The sequence below is a fragment of the Poecilia formosa genome, unplaced genomic scaffold (genome assembly GCF_000485575.1).
Source record: "Poecilia formosa unplaced genomic scaffold, Poecilia_formosa-5.1.2 Scaffold375, whole genome shotgun sequence".
In the NCBI taxonomy this organism is placed as follows: Eukaryota; Metazoa; Chordata; class Actinopteri; order Cyprinodontiformes; family Poeciliidae; genus Poecilia; species Poecilia formosa.
In genome coordinates, this window is record NW_006800314.1 from 352288 (window position 1) to 372254 (window position 19967).

The 19967-nt window shown below is 39.1% G+C and overlaps 1 protein-coding gene across 1 annotated transcript; it reads right to left on the reverse strand.

Annotated features, from left to right (window-relative positions):
• Positions 1 to 294: 294 nt before the first annotated feature.
• Positions 295 to 19967, reverse strand: LOC103154158 (CMRF35-like molecule 3). Its single transcript, XM_007575350.2, has 6 exons — positions 19818 to 19967; positions 19402 to 19722; positions 17504 to 17617; positions 17369 to 17419; positions 17141 to 17277; positions 295 to 1145 (listed from the first exon to the last, which is right to left on the reverse strand). The coding sequence occupies exons 1-6, from the start codon at positions 19852 to 19854 to the stop codon at positions 831 to 833; spliced, it is 975 nt and encodes a 324-aa protein (XP_007575412.1). The 5' UTR covers positions 19855 to 19967; the 3' UTR covers positions 295 to 830.

The following is a 19967-nucleotide window of genomic DNA, read 5'->3' on the forward strand; positions in this document are numbered from 1 at the left end:
TTGTCGTTTACAACTTCTCCATCTGTTTTCTCATTGGCCCAGTTGAAATTCTACTGGAGAAAGTCCATAGTAGAATGACTGTATTTTATAATTGCATGAATAAGGGAGAGTTACAGACATATTAAACCTGGACCAGGAGAGGGGTGGTGGGGGAGATGATGTGTTCGCATACCCCTCAGAAAGTGTGTAGTTGCGCCCCTGCCCTTAACAAATACATTTATGAATAAATTTTACTATATTTCGTCAAAGTTAAAAAACAAGATATATTTCCTAAGCTTGTTTGTGCAAAATAAGTAAAACAGAAGAAGTTTTTATTGGGAAAAGTGACAATAATTTACACAGTGAAGAAAAACAAACCCAGACAACATATGTACAGTTTTTGATATTTGCTATAAACATCCATAAGTGTAAAGATATACAGTACATTTAAATATCCACAGTTATACAAGTTTCCAGAGGACATGAAGCATTTATAAATAAGCAGCTTCTACTATTAACCTGAGGTCACAAAGATAATATTTTACTTTTATAAATTGTGTTATAGTTGTATGTATGCAGAGTGTTTATGGAAAATACAATTTGTTCCTTAAATTGCATTTGTAGCATATAATCTTCAAAAATCTATATGACTCTACTTACTACCACCTAAATATACTATGAACTTAAATCCCTTTCTAGTTTTTTTCTGCTCTCTATTTTTTAGTTACACCAGTTTAGTTATTAGTAGGTTTCAGGATTAAAAGCATATCTATAGTGTACAATAACATTGTAAGTATTACTTGAAGTGGCATTACTAACATCTATTTAATAAAAGGTGCTGTATTGCCATCCTAAACATGATTTATTCTTGATATGTCTAAACCAAACCAAAGCGATCTGGAAGGCGGTTCAGTGGGGACAGACTGAGACACACTGTTTATTTCTGCCGCTGTAGACGGCAATGGTGTGATGTAGATCCTGTGGTCTGCGTCGTCGATGCTTTGCTGATCTGCTGGTAAATTTCTTGAACCAGATGAGAAAGGAAGGTTTTCATAAACGGGAAGGGAAACTGGACCTGTGGGTCTGGTTGGATGCTGTCGTAAATGGTCAAAAATGACGGATATATCACTCTTTGCTCCCTTGTCATTAAATTGACGATCAGTCACCTGAAAAAAGAACATTTGAAAATTTTAAGCTGATATCACTTTGTTTCGTTTCTTGTGGTGTATGTTGATGTGTCTAAAAACATGTCTACGGCAAATCCTTTTTTGCAATATGTCAAAAATCTGGTGTAAAGTGATATGCAGTTACTTGTGCTACAGTACTTAATAATGCATAGACTTTGTAAGGCATTAGTACCGGGGCCGGTTGGTTATGTACAATTGCTTGTACATTAAACCTATAATTTACCTAATCATTATGTGCTGCGTAAATCTTATAGCTGATCTTGGGTGATTGTCATTTTCCACAAAAAAAAAAAAAAAATGCAGACAAAGTTTTGTTTTGTGAAGAACCTCTTCGAATAAAGAAATAAAATTTCAGAATCTGAATCCTGTTCATGAGCAAAACAGTTTTGGAGAACTGCAACATGCTCTAATCTCCCACAAGTCAATGCTTTGAAAGTCATGTGAAAGTAACACACATTTACTAAAACTAATCCATGTAAGGTGTCTGACAACATCACAAGGGGTAAGTCGCTGCAAACTGGCTGATGACGAGTCAAAAGACAAAAATCTGATTTGGAAACACAGAGAACCAATTTAAAAGAAGTCATTGTTTACAGTGAAACGTGTCTTGTACCAACATGGACTGAAAGACCAATCGGTGAGGAGGAAGCTGTTTCTCCAAAAGAAACATTAAAAAGCCAGATTACTGGGGTTTGCTGTGGTGGCGCAGGGGTTAAGCACAACCCACATATGAAGGCCTTTGTCCTCAACACGGCTGTTGCAGGTTTGATTCCCGGCCCAGTGACCTTTAATTATTAATTGCTTGCTACAATAAATTTCACCTGCATAAAGTGAAACACAGATTATTTAGTTTGGTCAGGCCTATTGCCACTGATTTAAATGACCAGCATCATGCTGTGGTCATATGCATGAAAGCTATTTTCTGCATCTGTTCTGAGGTGGGATGAGAACAGAAAGGTAAAACCATTGAAAACCATTCTAACTAAAACTACTACATTTTATAAGTTCTTTTCTCAGTAGTTCTTGTTCTGTTTTTAAATCCAGAATTGAGACGTTTGGACTTAAACAGTATATTATTTCCATTGATACTACAGTTGAGTGTCTTTTTTTCATGTTAGTTCATATTTAGTGCTAAACTGCATTTAATGCTCTAAAAGTTTCTCCCCATCTATTTGTGGCAAAAAAGGGGTATGGAACAATGTTTTAGCATACAGCTCCATGAAATTGTTTACAAACTAAGCAAAAATTATGAGGTGACAGACTTCAGTGCATGCAGATGTTCCCAGCTATATGAATTAATACATGAGATGTATTATACTCTGAGCTTTTTTTATACATGGGCAAAACAATGTGAAGGAAGCTGTTCCTGTTTTCAGTTTCTTTGCTTCAAAATGATTCTGAATGAATAAACCCACAAATGAAACATGCTTAAAAAGTAAAAACTAAACATATTTTACAGCCAGGAAACCTTACAAAGAGGGACTAAGTAAAGAAATGAAAACTGGTCTTGGTCCATTGTTTTTCAGAGGAAATAGATCATTTTGATTTTTTTTGTTTTTAAACCAAAAGATAAACCTTTGTCACATCCTCAAAACCAGATTCAGACTTCCATAAATGGATTGCAGTGTTGTAGTACCCGAGATTTTATTTCAAGACCGGTCAAGACCACAACTGTGGAAATAACACTAAATTGTCTGAATATTATCAGTTTCTTTGAGATCCCTATTTTTATTGGATACAAAACGTACTGATTCAAATCCAAGCAATAACGTGCCTCATTGGTAAACATGTTTTTGTTAGCACTGTCGCGCCCACCTCCTTTCACCCGCGCGCGGGCTGCAGCACTTCAACTGAAAGCCACAAGTGGTCGTCTGAGGACGGGGTAAGATGTCTGCCAAATCATCAGTTATAAAATTCGGCTACTTAAATCACAAAGCATATATTTGTAGAGCAACATTGAGAAAAAAGGAAACAGCGCAACGTAAGTTCTGCAGTGCTTCACTATCAGAGACGGTAGGGACTACGTCCAACTTTCATTGACACCTTGAAAGGAAGCACGAAGAAAGGTAAGCTATGTGTATGTGATGTTGGGAAAGCTAGCTAGTTAACGTTAATGTCTCCTCGGTATCAAATTTTTTCTACCTGGCCATCACACAATATTAGCTATCTATATTAAGTTAGCAAAAGTTGTATATGTTTTAGGGTGAATGTTATCCTTTCTTGTCAACTATTTGCCACCTAGCTTATGCACAAGTTATTGTCGCCTAGTAGTGTTTGTGAAAACATGTCGGACATTACTGATTTGATTTAATTTAATTTTGTCCCACGAAAAACTTAAAATCATGTGACATGTTGACTAACGTCCTTCTCCTCTAACCCTGCCAATATAATGTCATTAAGTAACATTTGAAAACCATAGGGCGGTGCAGTGACAAATATTTTGCATTTGCAATGACAAAGCTTTGTCCGTTGAATTATTGTGCGGTGCGAACGTGTTGACTCGGGTGTTGCGCATGGCGGACAACGCTGACAACGCTGTTTCCATGATTACAGCTCTTCGTATTTCTTCATGAGTGGATTGCAGCACGTAGGTGGAAGCGAAGCAGAAAGATGAGTGTTTTATTAGATAATCGTAATATATTCGGGTTCTTGTCTAATACTTCTCACGAAGAAGCAACATAATGTAACGTTTTCATGGTTACGTTCTGTACCGTAATTTAGATGACAAGCATTTGTGGGAGGACATGCTTGTCCTCAGAGGAAGACATTGAGTTACCGTGGTCATCCGGTGAACATCTTTCCTGCTTTCCACAGTTGTGTCTGATGGTATGAAGGAGGTCAAGACCATTTCTCGCACCATACCAAAAACGTCAAAGTTTGCAACCGTTTTACATAGCAACTCACAATTTAAAGATCAGCTTGAGGCTGCGTTTGGCAACAATAAGACTGTTCCAACTGCAAACACACAATGTTGGAACAGTACATTTAAACAAGTACAGGCCCTTACAACTCTAGAACACAAATCACTCAGTAAAATGTGCAGCAAAGACTATGAGGATGTGGTGTTCAGTGCGCAGGAGTGGAACCAGCTAAAGGAGCTATATGAAATCCTTTCTCCATTTGCTGAAGCAACAGAGCTGACAGAAGGGGAAACATCAGTGACTACTAATATGGTGGTTCACCTCCTCTAGATGGAGGAGACCTGAATGCAGTGACAGCCATTGGTCAGAGCCCTCCAGCAGTGTCTGGTGAAAAGATTTTCTGGAGTCTTTACAAAAACAAACATGGCCAAAGACAGCGGAACCATGATGCGTACTTCTTTGCTACCATGCTGGATCCACAGTTTGGGTTAAGGGTTTTAGCTCTGACAAAAGTCAGCCAGACTTTTGTGCACGTATTTCAGTGGGATTTGTATTTCTGCAGATGGCAGTAGTATTTCAGGGAGGAAGTGGAGGAGATCAATCTTTTTGTCCACAAACTATCTGTCTCATAACAAACTGTCACGACATGGTGACAGATTTAAGAAAAGTTACAAAAGTTGTAAAAAGTTACAAAAAGTTACAGTCTCATATACAAATGCAGCTTTAATTTGTATATGAGAGAGAAACGAGAGAAATGATTGGCATTTTTTCAGTTTTACATTTACAAATTGGTTTTAAAATAGCTTGTTTTGAAATAGCACGTTTAAAAACAACATAAATGTATAGTACTGTTCATGAAAGGCAGAGAAAATACTATCCTGATAAACTTTGAATAATTGTTTGAAATTTTGTGGTTAATACACAGAAGTACTAAATAAAGATGTTTATATTTATTCCAGCTCTGTGTGTTAAATATGTAGGTGTTTTAATGTGAATGTGGATCTTTCAGATCAATTTCAGTGATTTTGATCATGTTTCACGTTTTATTGTCACATACTAGCGCTGGCCTTGGTCTTGACTCGGTCTCGACTTCCCTCGGTCTTGGTCTCACACCCTGAAAGTCTTGGTCTGGTCTTGGTCTCGGTTCACTCTGGTCTTGGTCTTGACTCGGTCTCGACTTCCCTCGGTCTTGGTCTCGGACCCGGAAAGTCTGTCTCGGTTCACTCTGGTCTTGGACTTGTCTTGGTCTCGAGTTAGGGGGTCTTGACTACAACACTTTTGGATTGTCTGTAACGGCTCCGTCTGTTTGTGGTCACCACCAAAACGTTTTCTTGACATAAAATCCATTGCTTAATGGAGATCTCACAACAGCTTCTCTTGTAGGAACATTTGTTTCCTCCGGATCATTTAACAGCAAACAGGTTGAAGGAGTTCAATAGCATTCATCTTAAAGCACCATCAGTTGCCAGACCTCAGAATGTTGGCATAAATGTTTGATGGTAAGATATTTTTTTTTCCCCAAAGAGTTTCTCTGTATTTTTCTTTTTCTTATTTTTATACCTTTTGTGAATTCATAGTCAGACATCTGAATGCCACTTTCTTAACTAATTGAATAATAGCCCTCTATGATCATTATTTTTGTATTGTTTTCCTCTGTGTCTGAGCCAAATGAAGGAGAGAATGAGTCATGATTGTTAAGAAATTTTTTTGTCACTAGAAAACCATGGAGTCATTTCGGATAACTTCCCCAGTCATCATCAATGGTAGACCCTAGGGCTGTGTAATAATATCAATATTGCGATATATATCGATATTTTCTTTNGCCAAACTTCATGAACAGCCCAACAACCCCAAGACAATCTTTGTTAGTGAGTGGACAGCCCTTTGGTGGAGTGCAGAGAGGACCTGTCTCCACACAGAGTTGGTATTTGACACTTAATTAGAGTTAAAGATACCAACTCTCCAAAAGGAGTTAAATTAACTCTCTCTGGTGTTGACCCATATAGACACCTTAAAAGTATTGAAATTAAATCTGACAGAGTTCATTTGGGCCTGCCGGATCTGCCGTGTTGTTTTGAATCAGAGCAGTGCACTTAGACGGTAACCGCAGCTCAGCGAGGAGGTGGAGGATATTGAGCTTTTCACAGATTATCTGTCTCATAACAAACTGTCATGACATGGTGACAGTTTTAACGAACATGTAAAAAACATATTCTTTATAAAAGTGACATACTGTAGCTCTAAGTACAGAGGAGGAGCCTGTAAATAACTTTACTGTATCTCATTTCCAGTTGAATTTCACACAAAACAATGTTTATTTGACGTGTATCGGCTGAAAGCTTCATGAACTCAGGGATTAATTTGAAGTTTAAAAGTTTAGTGTTTCAATGAATTGCTAATATTTTTTTAAATATCAAATGTACCCATGTTATTTTCACAGAGAAACGGTAACAACAGCAGCATGAGATTGTTTTTGGCTTATTTAAACCAAGAACAATTCATCTAGCTTGACCTCCTTCGTATTTAGTCACCTCACGACCACAAACCTCCATGTGCGTCAGTGGGATTTTATGAATCACACCAACACAGGTGCCAAAGTTATATCTTGGTATGTCTCTGCCAGCTTTTATGCATGTTGAAAGCCAAAAATCCCATCCTTTTGAAACTATGTCCCTTGTTCTTTATAGCCTAAGCATCAGAGGTACTGAATAAAAAACATCAAAAACATACAGAGCTAATTTAGCAACAGAAAGGCAGCATTTCTTATGCCACTTTTTTTTTTTTTTAACCAAGTAAAATATAATTGTTCTCATTTCCATGTCGACGTGGTCTTGCCGGCCTTTTGCTACAGAAATTGAAACTTCTGAAAAGGAGAAGATAACATGGAAAACTAATAATACCCTGTTCTCATTTATGGCTTGTGCTGCCTGTCATTTCTAAACCGCAGCAGGTCAACAGCGAATGTTTCTCACGTTGGCTGGTGAAATGTAGCTGAACATGTTACAAGCAGACTTTGTATGTGGTGTGTTGCATGCCAATAATTTCTGACAAAAGCAAAAACACATTTAATGTTGAGTTATAATCTGAAATCGGCACAATTTAAGGTTCAATATTCTGTTGTGATTTGATGCTTTGAACTTTACCTTGGGAGACATGCAGATGTATCTTCATGATGCGATCACTGCTCCCAAAATCACCACAATGGTACTTCCCGCTGTCGTTTAAATACAGTTTATCCAACCTAACGATAAAGTAGCCAGCTGTAGTGTTGTCGTAAAGAGAGACACGTCCTTTTCTTGTCCACTCGTTGTGTTTGGAAGTTCGTACGACCTGACCGAAGGACTCATCAATGTCTAAACAGCAAAAGTGTTTCGTGTTGTTTTTGCTGTCGCTTGGATACTCACATATGAAGTCAAACATTTGACCCTCAGTGCCAGAAACAACTGTGGGTTTGTCACACATCAGAGCTGGAAAAAAAATATTGTTTTAAAGAGTATCTGATATAAATTAAGTCAAGTGAGCAAAGCTTTCAGCAAGATGTTAATCAGTGTCGGAAATTCTGACTAAAAAGTCTAAGTAGAGAGGAAAATGCTTACCTCGGATTTGTAGAAAAGTAATGAAGATGACTAGAACTAGAGATGTTCTCCCTGAGATCCCCATTTCTCCTAGCATTTCCAGTTTGGCATCAATTCACACCGTCACTGTCACACGTCCACACCAACCTGGAGGCAAAATCTTCTGCTTGAGTCAGGTGCTTTTCTGGTCCTGTTCAAAAACGCCTTCCTCTTTCACATAAAGCTAAACCAAAGTGAAACCTTTGTGGCTTTTGGGATGCTAAAACTGATGTTGTGTTAAAATAACAGTTTATTCTCCGTCAACAGAGGCAGATGCTTTGTTAGGTGCATTTGATCTAAGCACATCCTTAAGCTAAAATAAAGTCTTGGTATCTGTTCTTATTTCTTTCGGGTACTGTTATGTCTGAATAATTGTCAACCTAATATAGAAGCATACCTGCTGAGGGCACTGTGTTCACCACGTTTTCCTTCAATTTAGTATTTATCTTTTCATAAAGTTGGCGCTGTGTCAAGCGGCATTCATAATTTTTCTCTGCCAAATTTCTCTTTTCGATTTCCTCGGATAGGGATGCCTTTGTTTTCTGCAATTGTTGAAGCAGGACTTGTACATGCTGTTGGAGGTCGATAACATTTTCTTGGGTTTGCTTGTTAGAGACGTCAGGTAAATTCTCCACCTGGATGTTGACTGGTTCGGGAAAAGTGAGATTTGTTTTGCTTTCTCCTCGTCATTTAATGGCTGTTTCTTCAATTGTGGATCTACTGTCTCTGGTGTTTCAAGGACTGACTCTTCTTCAGTGACCAGTTGTGGTAAAGATGTCACTGAGCCATCACCAAGTCTTCTTGACACGTTTACTCTTAGATGGCTGTTTCTTCTGTGTCTCTGTCTCATGAGGTTGAAAGTGGACTCTTTCTTTGGTGATCCATGGAGTGGTTTCTGGAGGAATTGTTTTGACCTATTAGGCCTAGGTCATACATCCAATTCCCATATGACATGATTTTGTTGTTGTTGTCACCCTCCCATATTCCTTGTGTTTTCTTGATATGTTTACTCTTAGATGGCCATTTCTTCTCTTTCACTGTCTCCTGAGGTTGAGAAGTGGACTCTTTTTGGTCACCAGTGAAGCATGGTGACCACGGGTAACGGGGAATCAGGGTTCGATTACGGAGAGGGAGCCTGAGAAACGGCTACCACATCCAAGGAAGGCAGCAGGCGCGCAAATTACCCACTCCCGACTCGGGGAGGTAGTGACGAAAAATAACAATACAGGACTCTTTCGAGGCCCTGTAATTGGAATGAGTACACTTTAAATCCTTTAACGAGGATCCATTGGAGGGCAAGTCTGGTGCCAGCAGCCGCGGTAAGTAACGGCAACGAGCAGCTAACTGACGGGGGACAAGACACGTCCTGTAAAAGGAGTGTTTGAAGGGCTTGGCTAAGGTCTTTGCACTGATCCGAAGCCCGGACAGGTCAGCTGGAGAAAGTTTTTAAAGATGTACGCCTCGTTGTGGAATCAGCGATACAAAGGCGAGTTTTCTACTTAAACTTTGTGGCTAACGTTAACTTTAGCTTATGCTAATTGGGCAGTTTTATCGGACGTTATTCCAGTTAAAATGTGCGGTTTGGGTGAAACATTCTAACGGACAATGTCTGCTACCTTATTTTTATCTTATTTTCCACTGTCGCTAACATCAGGGGGAGGTTGCGGTTCGGGTTTTTAGCTTCCGAAGCATGACGGAGCACAACAAGCGTCATGGCTAAGCAGTAGCGCAGCTTTGGTATCAGATCCGATTCAGCTAACCGTTCAGGTTCAAAGTTGTTGCTTTTAGAAAATACGACCGTGTCCCTTGGGTTCCCGTGTTATTTCGTTTTATTACCTTTGCATGTTTCTTGTGAAGAGCTGGGGCGGTGGTGTAACGGTGCTTGCTTGCTTGCAGCGGTGTGTACTGGCTCCGGTCTGCTCACTCGTCGCCATAAAAAAAACTCGCTCCTCAGGCTGAATACAGGAGTAATTCCATGGAAATAACTAAGGGAGGACTCCTTTATTTACAATCCGTGTCTCCGGTGTTATTGGGCTGATCCGGAGTGGGGTGGTGACTATGGGCTTTGTGTTATGCAGCGTTAGCTTTACCTGTTAGCGACAAATATTTACAAGCCGCCATCTTCTCAACCCTCAGAAGTCTACGCCTGCTCTGGAGCGGGCATAAACTCCTCCGCCATTCAAAGTAAAGTAAGGCCGTAGGAGAAAGATTGAGTTCAAGTCCATGGGACATTAGAGACCTCTAACTTTATAAAAGTAGTGTTATTATACTGATTTTGTTTTACATTTACTCTGAAATAAAACCAGAAATATGTCCCATCGTGTTAACGGTGGCTTTGTGAATTGCAATATGTTACGTTTCATGATCAAAAGTGAATGAATGCGACATGAAATCCTTTTTTCCTATGCCCTCAAACGTACCACATGTCTGAAGCAACCAATCAGAAAGCATTTTCGGCCATTTTGTGTGACTCGTATCCGGGCAGACTTAATGCAGACTAAATGGAAACAATGAGTGATAATAAAATAATAATAATGGTAAATAATCACCGACATTTCCCTCAACACCGTGAATAAGCAGTGTTGCGTTCTCACCTTCTAGGTTCAATTTTTTATTTTTATTTTTCCAGAATGCCAACTTTCTGGCCTACATTTGCAGTGACTTCCAACTGCATTAGAATAACAGGTTGCTCTTTTAGTTCATACGACTCCATAAGCCCAGGGACCTCACCTGTTTATGTTGTTTGTTGATGCAGCCACATTTGAAAATGCTTTTCTGCATCCTTCTGCTAGTTCTTGTGAAGGTCCAGTTATGGATTTCTCCTGCTCTTCTGCTAGCCTGCTTTCCTTCTTGGTTTATCAGTCTCAACCTTTGTAAGCTCACCCTTTGGGCAAAGGAGGAAATGGTGATCTGAAAAGCTTCTTTTCTTACAATCTTTATTTCTACAAAGGTAAGTGTTGATGGGTCATTGATGTATTAGGATTTCCACCAAGCTAAATTAAAACTTTAAAATATTTATATCCATTACAATTAATAAAACATTTGTAATGTTGTGCATACAGGAATCATAATTCCACATCCATATTAGACCTCTTCAGGGGTTTTCCATCAATATAATTTGGCTGTGGTTTTATAATGTCATGTGGTGCGACCGTGACTTGTCTACAAAAAAGGTGTTTTCCATGATACACTAAACACCTATTTTATAAATTTATTTTTATTTTTCTGCCAATTATGAGAGTCTTCACCCCAATAAACCTTTCAAACTCCATGTGTAATTGATTTGACCTCTATTCGTCTTCACCATTTCATCAAATGTGTTATAAACAAGTACTTGTCAATTAAGGATGCTGTGTTAGGGGTTAACATTTGTGCTCCAGATGCTAGATACTCTATTTTAATTCAATAAACATGCTTTCTAATCGGTCGCACCACATGATTTATACAATAAAAGTAAGCCAGGAAACAGGTCAATCCTTTGAACGCATGAAAATATAAATACATTCAATTACGGTGCATTGCAGAGTGACAACACAGGTGAAACGCACCAATTTGATTTGCCTGAAAATTGGTGCAATAATCAACTTTGTGGTGGACACTTCGGACGTGTCCCTCACTAAATCAGAATGTACGGGAGATTGCTTTCATTTTCTGACTTTGTTTAAAATCAAAAAGACATTTTCAATCCCCCAAAGTGGGTACATTAATGAAAACAATAATTCAGTTTAAACTTTAGGAGGCTCTCCTTAGTTTAGGAGGAAAGGGTGATCTGAAAAGCCTCCCTTCTCACAATCCTTGTTTCTACAAAGATAAGTGTTGATGCATTCAACATCTTCTTTCAATGTCCTTACAATATTGAGCTTTCTAGGCACAATCATTGTTTTGAACGGTTCAAGAGGCAAAAGGGGAATATTTGGCAAATTTCATTCTCTCAAACAGCCATAACATGTGTATTTTATTTAACACCACTGACTCTGGGGTCAATATTCACAGAATACATGTCTGGAGGCTTCTCCCGACGTATGTGCTGATTTGCCGCATTTCTTATTGAGGGGGTTGGTAGTACCAGGGCCCTTATCGCAGCTCCTGACTCTGACCCCTGACTGGAAAACCTCCAGGCTTTGTAGCACAGAATCTTCTTTTATAAGAGTCTTCAATGACATCCTTCTTACATGCGATTCTGGCCACCATGTTGTACTGATTTCGCTTGACCGAACTGCTGCCTGTGATACAGTAGACCATGACATTTTAATATCGCAATTACATAATGTTGTAGGTATTGGTGCCACCGTACTTAATGGTTCTGGACCCACCTGTAGGACTGAACCCTCTCAAGGAATATCAGTGACTCTGAACCATCTGCTGCCTCAATGCCATATGGGGCCCAGCAGGGCTCAATTCCGGGCCCTCTGTTTCTCTCACTTTATTTACTGGCTCTAGGTTCTGTCCTCAGGAAACATGGGACCTCGTCCCATTGTTATACTTACGATTGGCAAATTTATTTACCCCTGAAGCAGAAGGACTTCCATAACATCAAACATCTCCTGGCATGTCTAGGCAATATTAAAACTTGGCTGGCCTCGAACCTTAATTTAATGAAAGGAAAACAGAGGCTATTTGGACCCAGTGGTTCCGGTGAGCCCTCCTCTGTTGACCTGGGACCTTTGGAGATTCATTTCAACCTGTTGTTACAAATCTTGTTTTAAAGGTAGACTGATTTCAAACTGGACGGCCAAGTCATAGCCATGATTAAGTCCAGCTTTTATCATTCAAGGCGACTGGCATCAGTGAAACCCTTTCTTTCTAAGCAGCATTTTGGAAAATTGATTCACACTTTTATTTTAACTCGATTGGATTAATGTAACTCACTTTCCCTGGGAGTCAGTCTGTTGCTGCCCTCACGTCTGCAGGTGGTCCAGAATGCTGCAACATGGGGGGTCATCCAGTTATCATAGAGGAGGGCTGAGTTGGAAGTCAAAGAACTACATAATATGGAACTCCTAGTCACTGCATGAGGGGGATGAACAGTATGTTGCAACTACAGACAGGGCAGAACCTTCTGGGTGTTGTAGGACTGGCTCGACCCAACCATTGCTGCACTTTGGACTATTGTGGCCATTCAAAATTAAGCTTACTATAAATTTCAGAATAAAAGCCTGTATAAAGGATCTCCCTGGCCCTTGCTTTGTTCCTCTCTCAGGTTAATACAAACCGAGCTACAGACACAAATAGCAGCACCATAGGAGACAAGTAATTGCCCTCTTATGTGCGTCAAACGGTTTTCTGATCACCCTCACAGATTCTGAACAAATGTAGCGGATCTGATCACGTTGTGTAGAAAACTAACTGCCTCAAACAGTCTGAATTTAATCTCTGTCCCTGTGTGTCTCATCCACATGGTAGTTGTGTTCCTCTCTGGAACTGCAGAGACCGATGGTCAAACTACAACATGGTGGAGTTCTCAGACACCACAGATCAGGGCTTAGCTGGCATTTAAAACTACTTGCTGTTCTGGGCATCGTCTACCTGTTATACCTTGGATTTATGTGGCCTGTGGCAGCGACTATTTGTCATACCTTGGATTTATGTGGCCTGTGGCAGCGACTATTTGTCAAACCAAACATCTAATTCAAACTCCATTGTGCCGCTAGGTTGCTGGGCCCAAGTTTCTTTAACGCAGACATAAACAAGGTTTATTATCCAAACGTGTAAATTGTTAACTGCACGAAACCTGTTCCCTGTACAACTTATATTTTCAATAAAAGCTATCATTTTGACCTTTAATGGCCTAGTATCAGGAGAGATCTACTCCAGTTCCCAGCAGTTCTGAATAAGTTAGGAACTTAAAATCAGCCATATTTCCTCTCCGTGGTTCACCATACCGTCTCTCCAGGTTTCACTCCTCCTGTCCTGAAGGTGTTCAGGTGTCCCTCATCGGAAAATGGTGGCTGGAACGGGACCGACCCTCGGCTCCTGAAAGGACAGAGGTGTAAAGGTGGAATCAATTAGTACTCCTTATCATATGAGGCATGGAATCAAATCTTGGTCCTGCGTTTGCGCTGTCATGCTGAGGCCGAGTCAATTGTCCTGGTCTAAATATGTAACACTTCTTTTCACAATGTATTGCTGACGGGATGTGCACCATTTGACAAATACGACAAACTCCGATTGATGCCAAAGATAAGCTTATCTTATCCACAGTATTAGTTATAGGAATGAGTTGATGATCAATCAAACAGAAAACCTATGATATTTAAACCTTAATGCAAAATCTCAACCCCCCCCCCCCCACATGTGTTTAAATAAGATACAAGGAGACAAAATGGGGTGAAGTGTACACTCTGTCTGTTGATGAAATGTTACAAATGGAACACCTACTGCAGAATTCAAAGAAGTAAACTTTTGAGTTTTCCCAAAGCAATTTCTGATTCATATATCTCCCAGCATTGTCCTGAGTATAATGCCTCATAGAATTACCATGCTGAGGACTAAATTTAGTCAGGGTCTTTTACAAATTGCTCTGTTTTTTTAACATCTTCTGTTTAACGTTAAAGCATTACTGTGACACAGCTCCTAGAACCAAGTATGCTCTGTTCTGTCCTTTAACCTGCTGCTCCCCCCCACCCTCAAAAGTTATCCTAGTCTCTAAGATAGTAACTTCACACCCATCCTCGTCAGGTTCACCTGAGCAGCTTTATCATCTGAATCTTTTACCCATCCATTCATTTCTCTATTCATTTTTACTCCACTAGTTAAGGAACAATATCTGCCCCCAGTATTCTCTGATAACCTTCTGTTACCAGAGAACTCATTATCTCCACTATTTGATAGAATACGTGAGCTTAGCTTAAAAGCAACTTAGACGAGGTGTTAATCAGCAAACCTTTGAGCTAGAATGAGGGAAATCCCACTAGAATAAAAACAGCATTAACACCCACTCTTAAATCCAGTCTAATCGATTCAGTTCCTTTTTAATAATTAGTTTGACTTATTCTTATCATTAAAAGCTCAAATTGTATAATCTATGGAATCAACTCTCAGACTGCAAGATTAAGTTCAAGGAAAATTCAGAGGGTATCAATAAGGACTTATTTAACTGATTGGTTATCCTATAATCTGCCTGATGGTCTCTCTGTTGACCTTGGATGCTTGATGGTTCCGGTGTTGCTGCTCCTTCCACCCAGGGTGGTTGCCTACAAGTGGAGACCGTTTCCCACGTCCAGCCGTTGTTGTTGTTGGGCTGAACAACATTCCTTGAGCAGATGCTTTGCCGGTGCTCCACGTTCTACACAGGTCTCTGCTGTGGAGACGAGCCTGGTTCTCCATGTTGACAGGCTGTGAGGTCACAATGTCAACAGTCAGCAGCTTCCTAGACTCTCCTCCTCTGGTGACAGAGCTGTCGTGTACGTGTAACCCAGGTTGAAATAGCCTCTTCATAAAAATAATAGTAATTTAGATAAATAGGAAATAAATAAATAAATAGGATAATAAATAGGGAATTAATCGATCTTAAAAAAATTTAAAAATATATATAAAAAAGAGCAACAATTAGAGACATTAAAATTGCTGTATTTTGATTTTTTATATTTTAATTGATTAGAGAAACTATAAACCAGTTTTGCTTTGTCAGCGAATTCTCTTATTCTGAAGAGTTACATTTATGTATAATCCATGTGACTAGTTTCAGCCAATCGGGTTGCTGCGTTCTGTGAGAGAGAGAGAGAGAAGAAGCAGAGAGCGTAAAGCAAGCAGAGAGCGCAGAAGCAAACGGGATTGTGCTGGAAAAAAAAAGGAGAGAGACAGATAAGAGAAATTTACGGTGGCCGACAGGTGCAAATGCGCACCAAAAGAGAAAACATGCAAACAAAAGAAAAGACACNGGTCTTGACTACAACACTTTTGGATTGTCTGTAACGGCTCCGTCTGTTTGTGGTCACCACCAAAACGTTTTCTTGACATAAAATCCATTGCTTAATGGAGATCTCACAACAGCTTCTCTTGTAGGAACATTTGTTTCCTCCGGATCATTTAACAGCAAACACGTTGAAGGAGTTCAATAGCATTCATCTTAAAGCACCATCAGTTGCCAGACCTCAGAATGTTGGCATAAATGTTTGATGGTAAGATATTTTTTTTTCCCCAAAGAGTTTCTCTGTATTTTTCTTTTTCTTATTTTTATACCTTTTGTGAATTCATAGTCAGACATCTGAATGCCACTTTCTTAACTAATTGAATAATAGCCCTCTATGATCATTATTTTTGTATTGTTTTCCTCTGTGTCTGAGCCAAATGAAGGAGAGAATGAGTCATGATTGTTAAGAAATTTTTTTGTCACTAGAAAACCATGGAGTCATTTCGGATAACTTCCTCAGTCATCATCAATGGTAGACCCTAGGGCTGTGTAATAATATCAATATTGCGATATATATCGATATTTTCTTTCCTAGAAAAAAATCGATATTCATCCGCAAGTATCGACACATCCAACTATCACCTTGCTCACTCACTGCTTGCTTCGCTGGGAGAGTGATTAGGTCATCAGGCTTAGAGTGGTTCCTTCAGATGTTAAGTGCGAAGGTTAAAAAGGTATCAAACTATTCAGAGCAGGGTACTTGGTGCACTTTATTTACTTTACAAATGCATGTAAGCTACAGTTTGTACTGTTTCAGTTAAAAGAAACATGTTTAACATGTTTTCTCACCACTTTGATTCATTTTGTCCAGCTGTCGACTTTAAGTCTGTGTCCATGTCCAACTAGAGCGAGGTATTGTGTAGTTGGTACTTTTAATCAATTTTCAGTTAAATTAATTCAATCCAACTCTAAGTCACAAAATGTCACCAAAATCACTCTGTCCCTCTAAAATCTTTCAGAAAATTGCAAAAGTGTATTGAATTGTATTGTTTGCTGAATATCGCAATATATATCGTATTGTGAGCAGAATATCGTGTATCATATCGTATCGTGAGATTATTGTATCACTACAGCCCTAGTAGACCCCAGGATTAATCTAGAACTGCAGACTCATCACTTGTTTTATTTTGTTTTAGTGCTCAGTTCTCGGCTAGCTTTTTTCTTTCACGTTGTTTATGTCACACTATTTGTTAATGTAGGAGTGAGTGACTGACAGAGAGTGATTGTTTTACTAAAATGTCAAATTGTATTGTACCCCCAGCAGATGTGTGACAGAGGTGTTAAACTGTAGAAATGCTTGATCCCTCCATTAGATGTGGGATAAACAAAATGTTTTCTAAAATGTCAAACTATTCCTCCCTGAGGTTCCACACCCATTTGACACTTTGACAGTAGATGTGGTGGTAAAACACCCCTACGCAAAAAACAGTCAGATTTAAAGAGAGAGAGAGATTTTGCTTTTGGAAAAACCCGTTTCATATGTTCCACCCCTGCAACCAGGAAAAGAAAGCAGCTCTGTCAGCTCTGATTAATCGGCTGTTTAGAACAAGTCTGTTGCTTAAGTGTGTTGTGAGGAGACTTCCTGACCTCACTCCTGGGTTCTTTGTTGTCGAGGCAAAGGTGGAGCTGAGGTTTTGACATTTCTCGGCGTTTCCTGATGTACGCTGCCAGGGTGAAGATTATGAGTGTAGCAGCGGTCCCGGCCGCAGCGAACAGCACAGGGTCTGATCAGATGCAAGATAAAAAAAAATATAATACGTTATCTGATTGTTCTCATGCACACACTGTTTAACAGATGAGTAGAGAGATACTCACTGAGGCTGATGTTGGTCAAGGCTGAGGCTGTTGGAGTGGTGCTGTTTATCACTGCAAGCAGAGATCATGAATTAGGTGTTGATTATTTTAATGTACAGGGACTCGCGTATGAAATTAAATTACAGGCTCTCCTACCTTCTAAGATGTTTCCTGTCGCATTTGTTCCCATGCGGGTTGTCAGTTGTGTTGAGTTGGTGACGGTCGGAAACCAGGAGGAAGAAACAATGGGTGGAACCGTTGTTTTAAAAGCTGTTCAGAAGAGTGAAACAAAAGAAGGTTTTCAGAAGAAGGTGTTAAGTGTACTTTTCTTTAAGTCGATATTTCTGTATGAAAAATGTTTTGACTGGTCCGATGTAATACCCCTCACTTAAATTCTGTTAAAACCAGTCTCCTATTAATTTATATAATCTGTTTCTCTTTGTGGAATGAGTTAGTGAAATAAATAAAGATTTAAACAGTACAGTAATTTATTGAATATGAATATATTTATGTTACAACACCACATAGACCATAATTAGTCTCATGAACATTAGTTGTGTCTCATGGTCTAAATCTTCTAATTCTGACAAAACCTAAATGATTGTATTTTTGCCTACTTAGAAATTAATGTAAAAGTTTTCATATTTGCAACTTTTAGAAGTCAACGATCATTGTGTTCAATTCTAAAATAATAATAATAATAATGTTCATCTTGAATGTGCAAACCTTCTCAATTATGAAGTATGTACCTTGAATGCAGAGATTATATTGATTCATCCTGTCAGTTTTTTATGTCAGAAAAGAGCATTCAAAAATAAATCAGATTTATTACTGGTTTGTTATCATGCTGGGTGACATTTCTGCCCCAGACACCATCAGCTTCTGCTGGTTTTGGATATTCTGATTGATAAAGGGAAGAAAAAAATCCACACAGCATTCTGCCTGATTCAACCAGGCTGAATTATCAAACAGTCCAAATCAGTCACTTTCATTTGCTTTTGTTTACATCTCACAAGGTTTTCTTTTATTCCCCTTTTATTCAATGAGAGAGACAAACTTCGGTTTAACCAGCATAGTTCCTTTTTTTTTTTTTTTAAATAATTCTTAATTTGGCTCCAGATTGATGCAAACTGGGTCCAATCGACTGGCTGGACCAGCAGCAAGGTTTCACAGTGTGTGGTGTCCTGCACATACCACAGTCCAAAGTCGGTTCTAAGAAAGGGATGACCCAATAACCTCATTTCAGACCATGTTATGACGTCCTCTGTTGAGTTCTGATGTGGATTTTTTTTGTGGTGGCCAAGTGGTTTTGAAATTTTGAATTAAAGCCACAAATTCATGTCCCCAGTCAAATTCAAAATTGGTCTTAGAATTTAGGTCTAATTTTAAACCCACCTGCATTAAAACTTCCAGGAAAGGGACAATCTGTCAATAAAAGTGTGATGTTTTTTTTTAACTAGGACCAATGATAATATTTTCAAACTTTATTTCAAACAATTCTTATTCAGAAAACTCTATCCTCTTGATTTTTGTAGTGATATACAAATTGTGTAGGGTTTTTTGTGAGTGCATTTCATTCACTCAGTTATAGCATTTGGTAATATTTGTAAAATATAATATTTGATGTAATTTGATTAATAAAATAAATTGAGTGACAAACTTCCACAATGTCATCGCTTCCTTAAGCGTGAGATTGATCGTTCCCCTGGATAGATAAAATATTTATCCATCAGAACAAATTTTTTATTTTTTTAAGTTTTACAACTTATCATAAAACTGGTTGAGACAATTTCTATTCAGACAAACCAAAGCATTTAAAGGAACTTCAGTTCTGCTAAGAGGTGTTGCATACTTTTTAAAATTGGTTTCCAGAAAGACTATTCACGAACTAGCAGGACAGCCCAATTTATTTTTCAGATTTTTAGTCGTTCTCTAAAATATATTTCCTACTTAATTGCTCAAACACGTAGACATGTATACAAATCCAACACTAACAACAAGCAGTGATAGATGGAAAACAGAAGTCTCTGGTTTACACTAAAGACGAAACATACCTTTATGTACAGTCAGGTTGACCGACGTGTACGTGTTGCTGATGGACCTGATCACGGCACACCAGTACACGTGTGCGTCTGACAGAAGAAGTTGTGTGATTTTAACCGTGAAGGAGCCGTCCTCAGAGTCCACCAGAGTTATCCTTCCAGAGGTGGCAATCTTACCAGGGGACACGTCAACCAGAATGTCTTCACTGGTTTTGCACGGGTCTGTGCAGAAGTACTTTTTGTTGTTATGTGCCAGTTTGTGAGAGCACTTGAACGACACCTCTCCCCCTTCAATTCCCTCAACGTTGATCTCGGCTCCAAGTGTCGCCATCACTGTGAAAATCATTTTACGTTATGTTAGGCTTCAGCTGAGCATTTTAAAATTATTTACAATAATTACATTTCTGTGGTGTATAACTACTACATACCTGTAAAAAGACAGCAGAGGACAGAGAGGCTCCTCATTGTGGCTCGGTGGTCACTGTAGAGTAGGTACAGTTAGAAGAGCACGCAGAGATCAAATCTGGTGCTAAGCCTCACTGCCGTCTGAGCTCTCACTAATGGAATTACATGTAAAC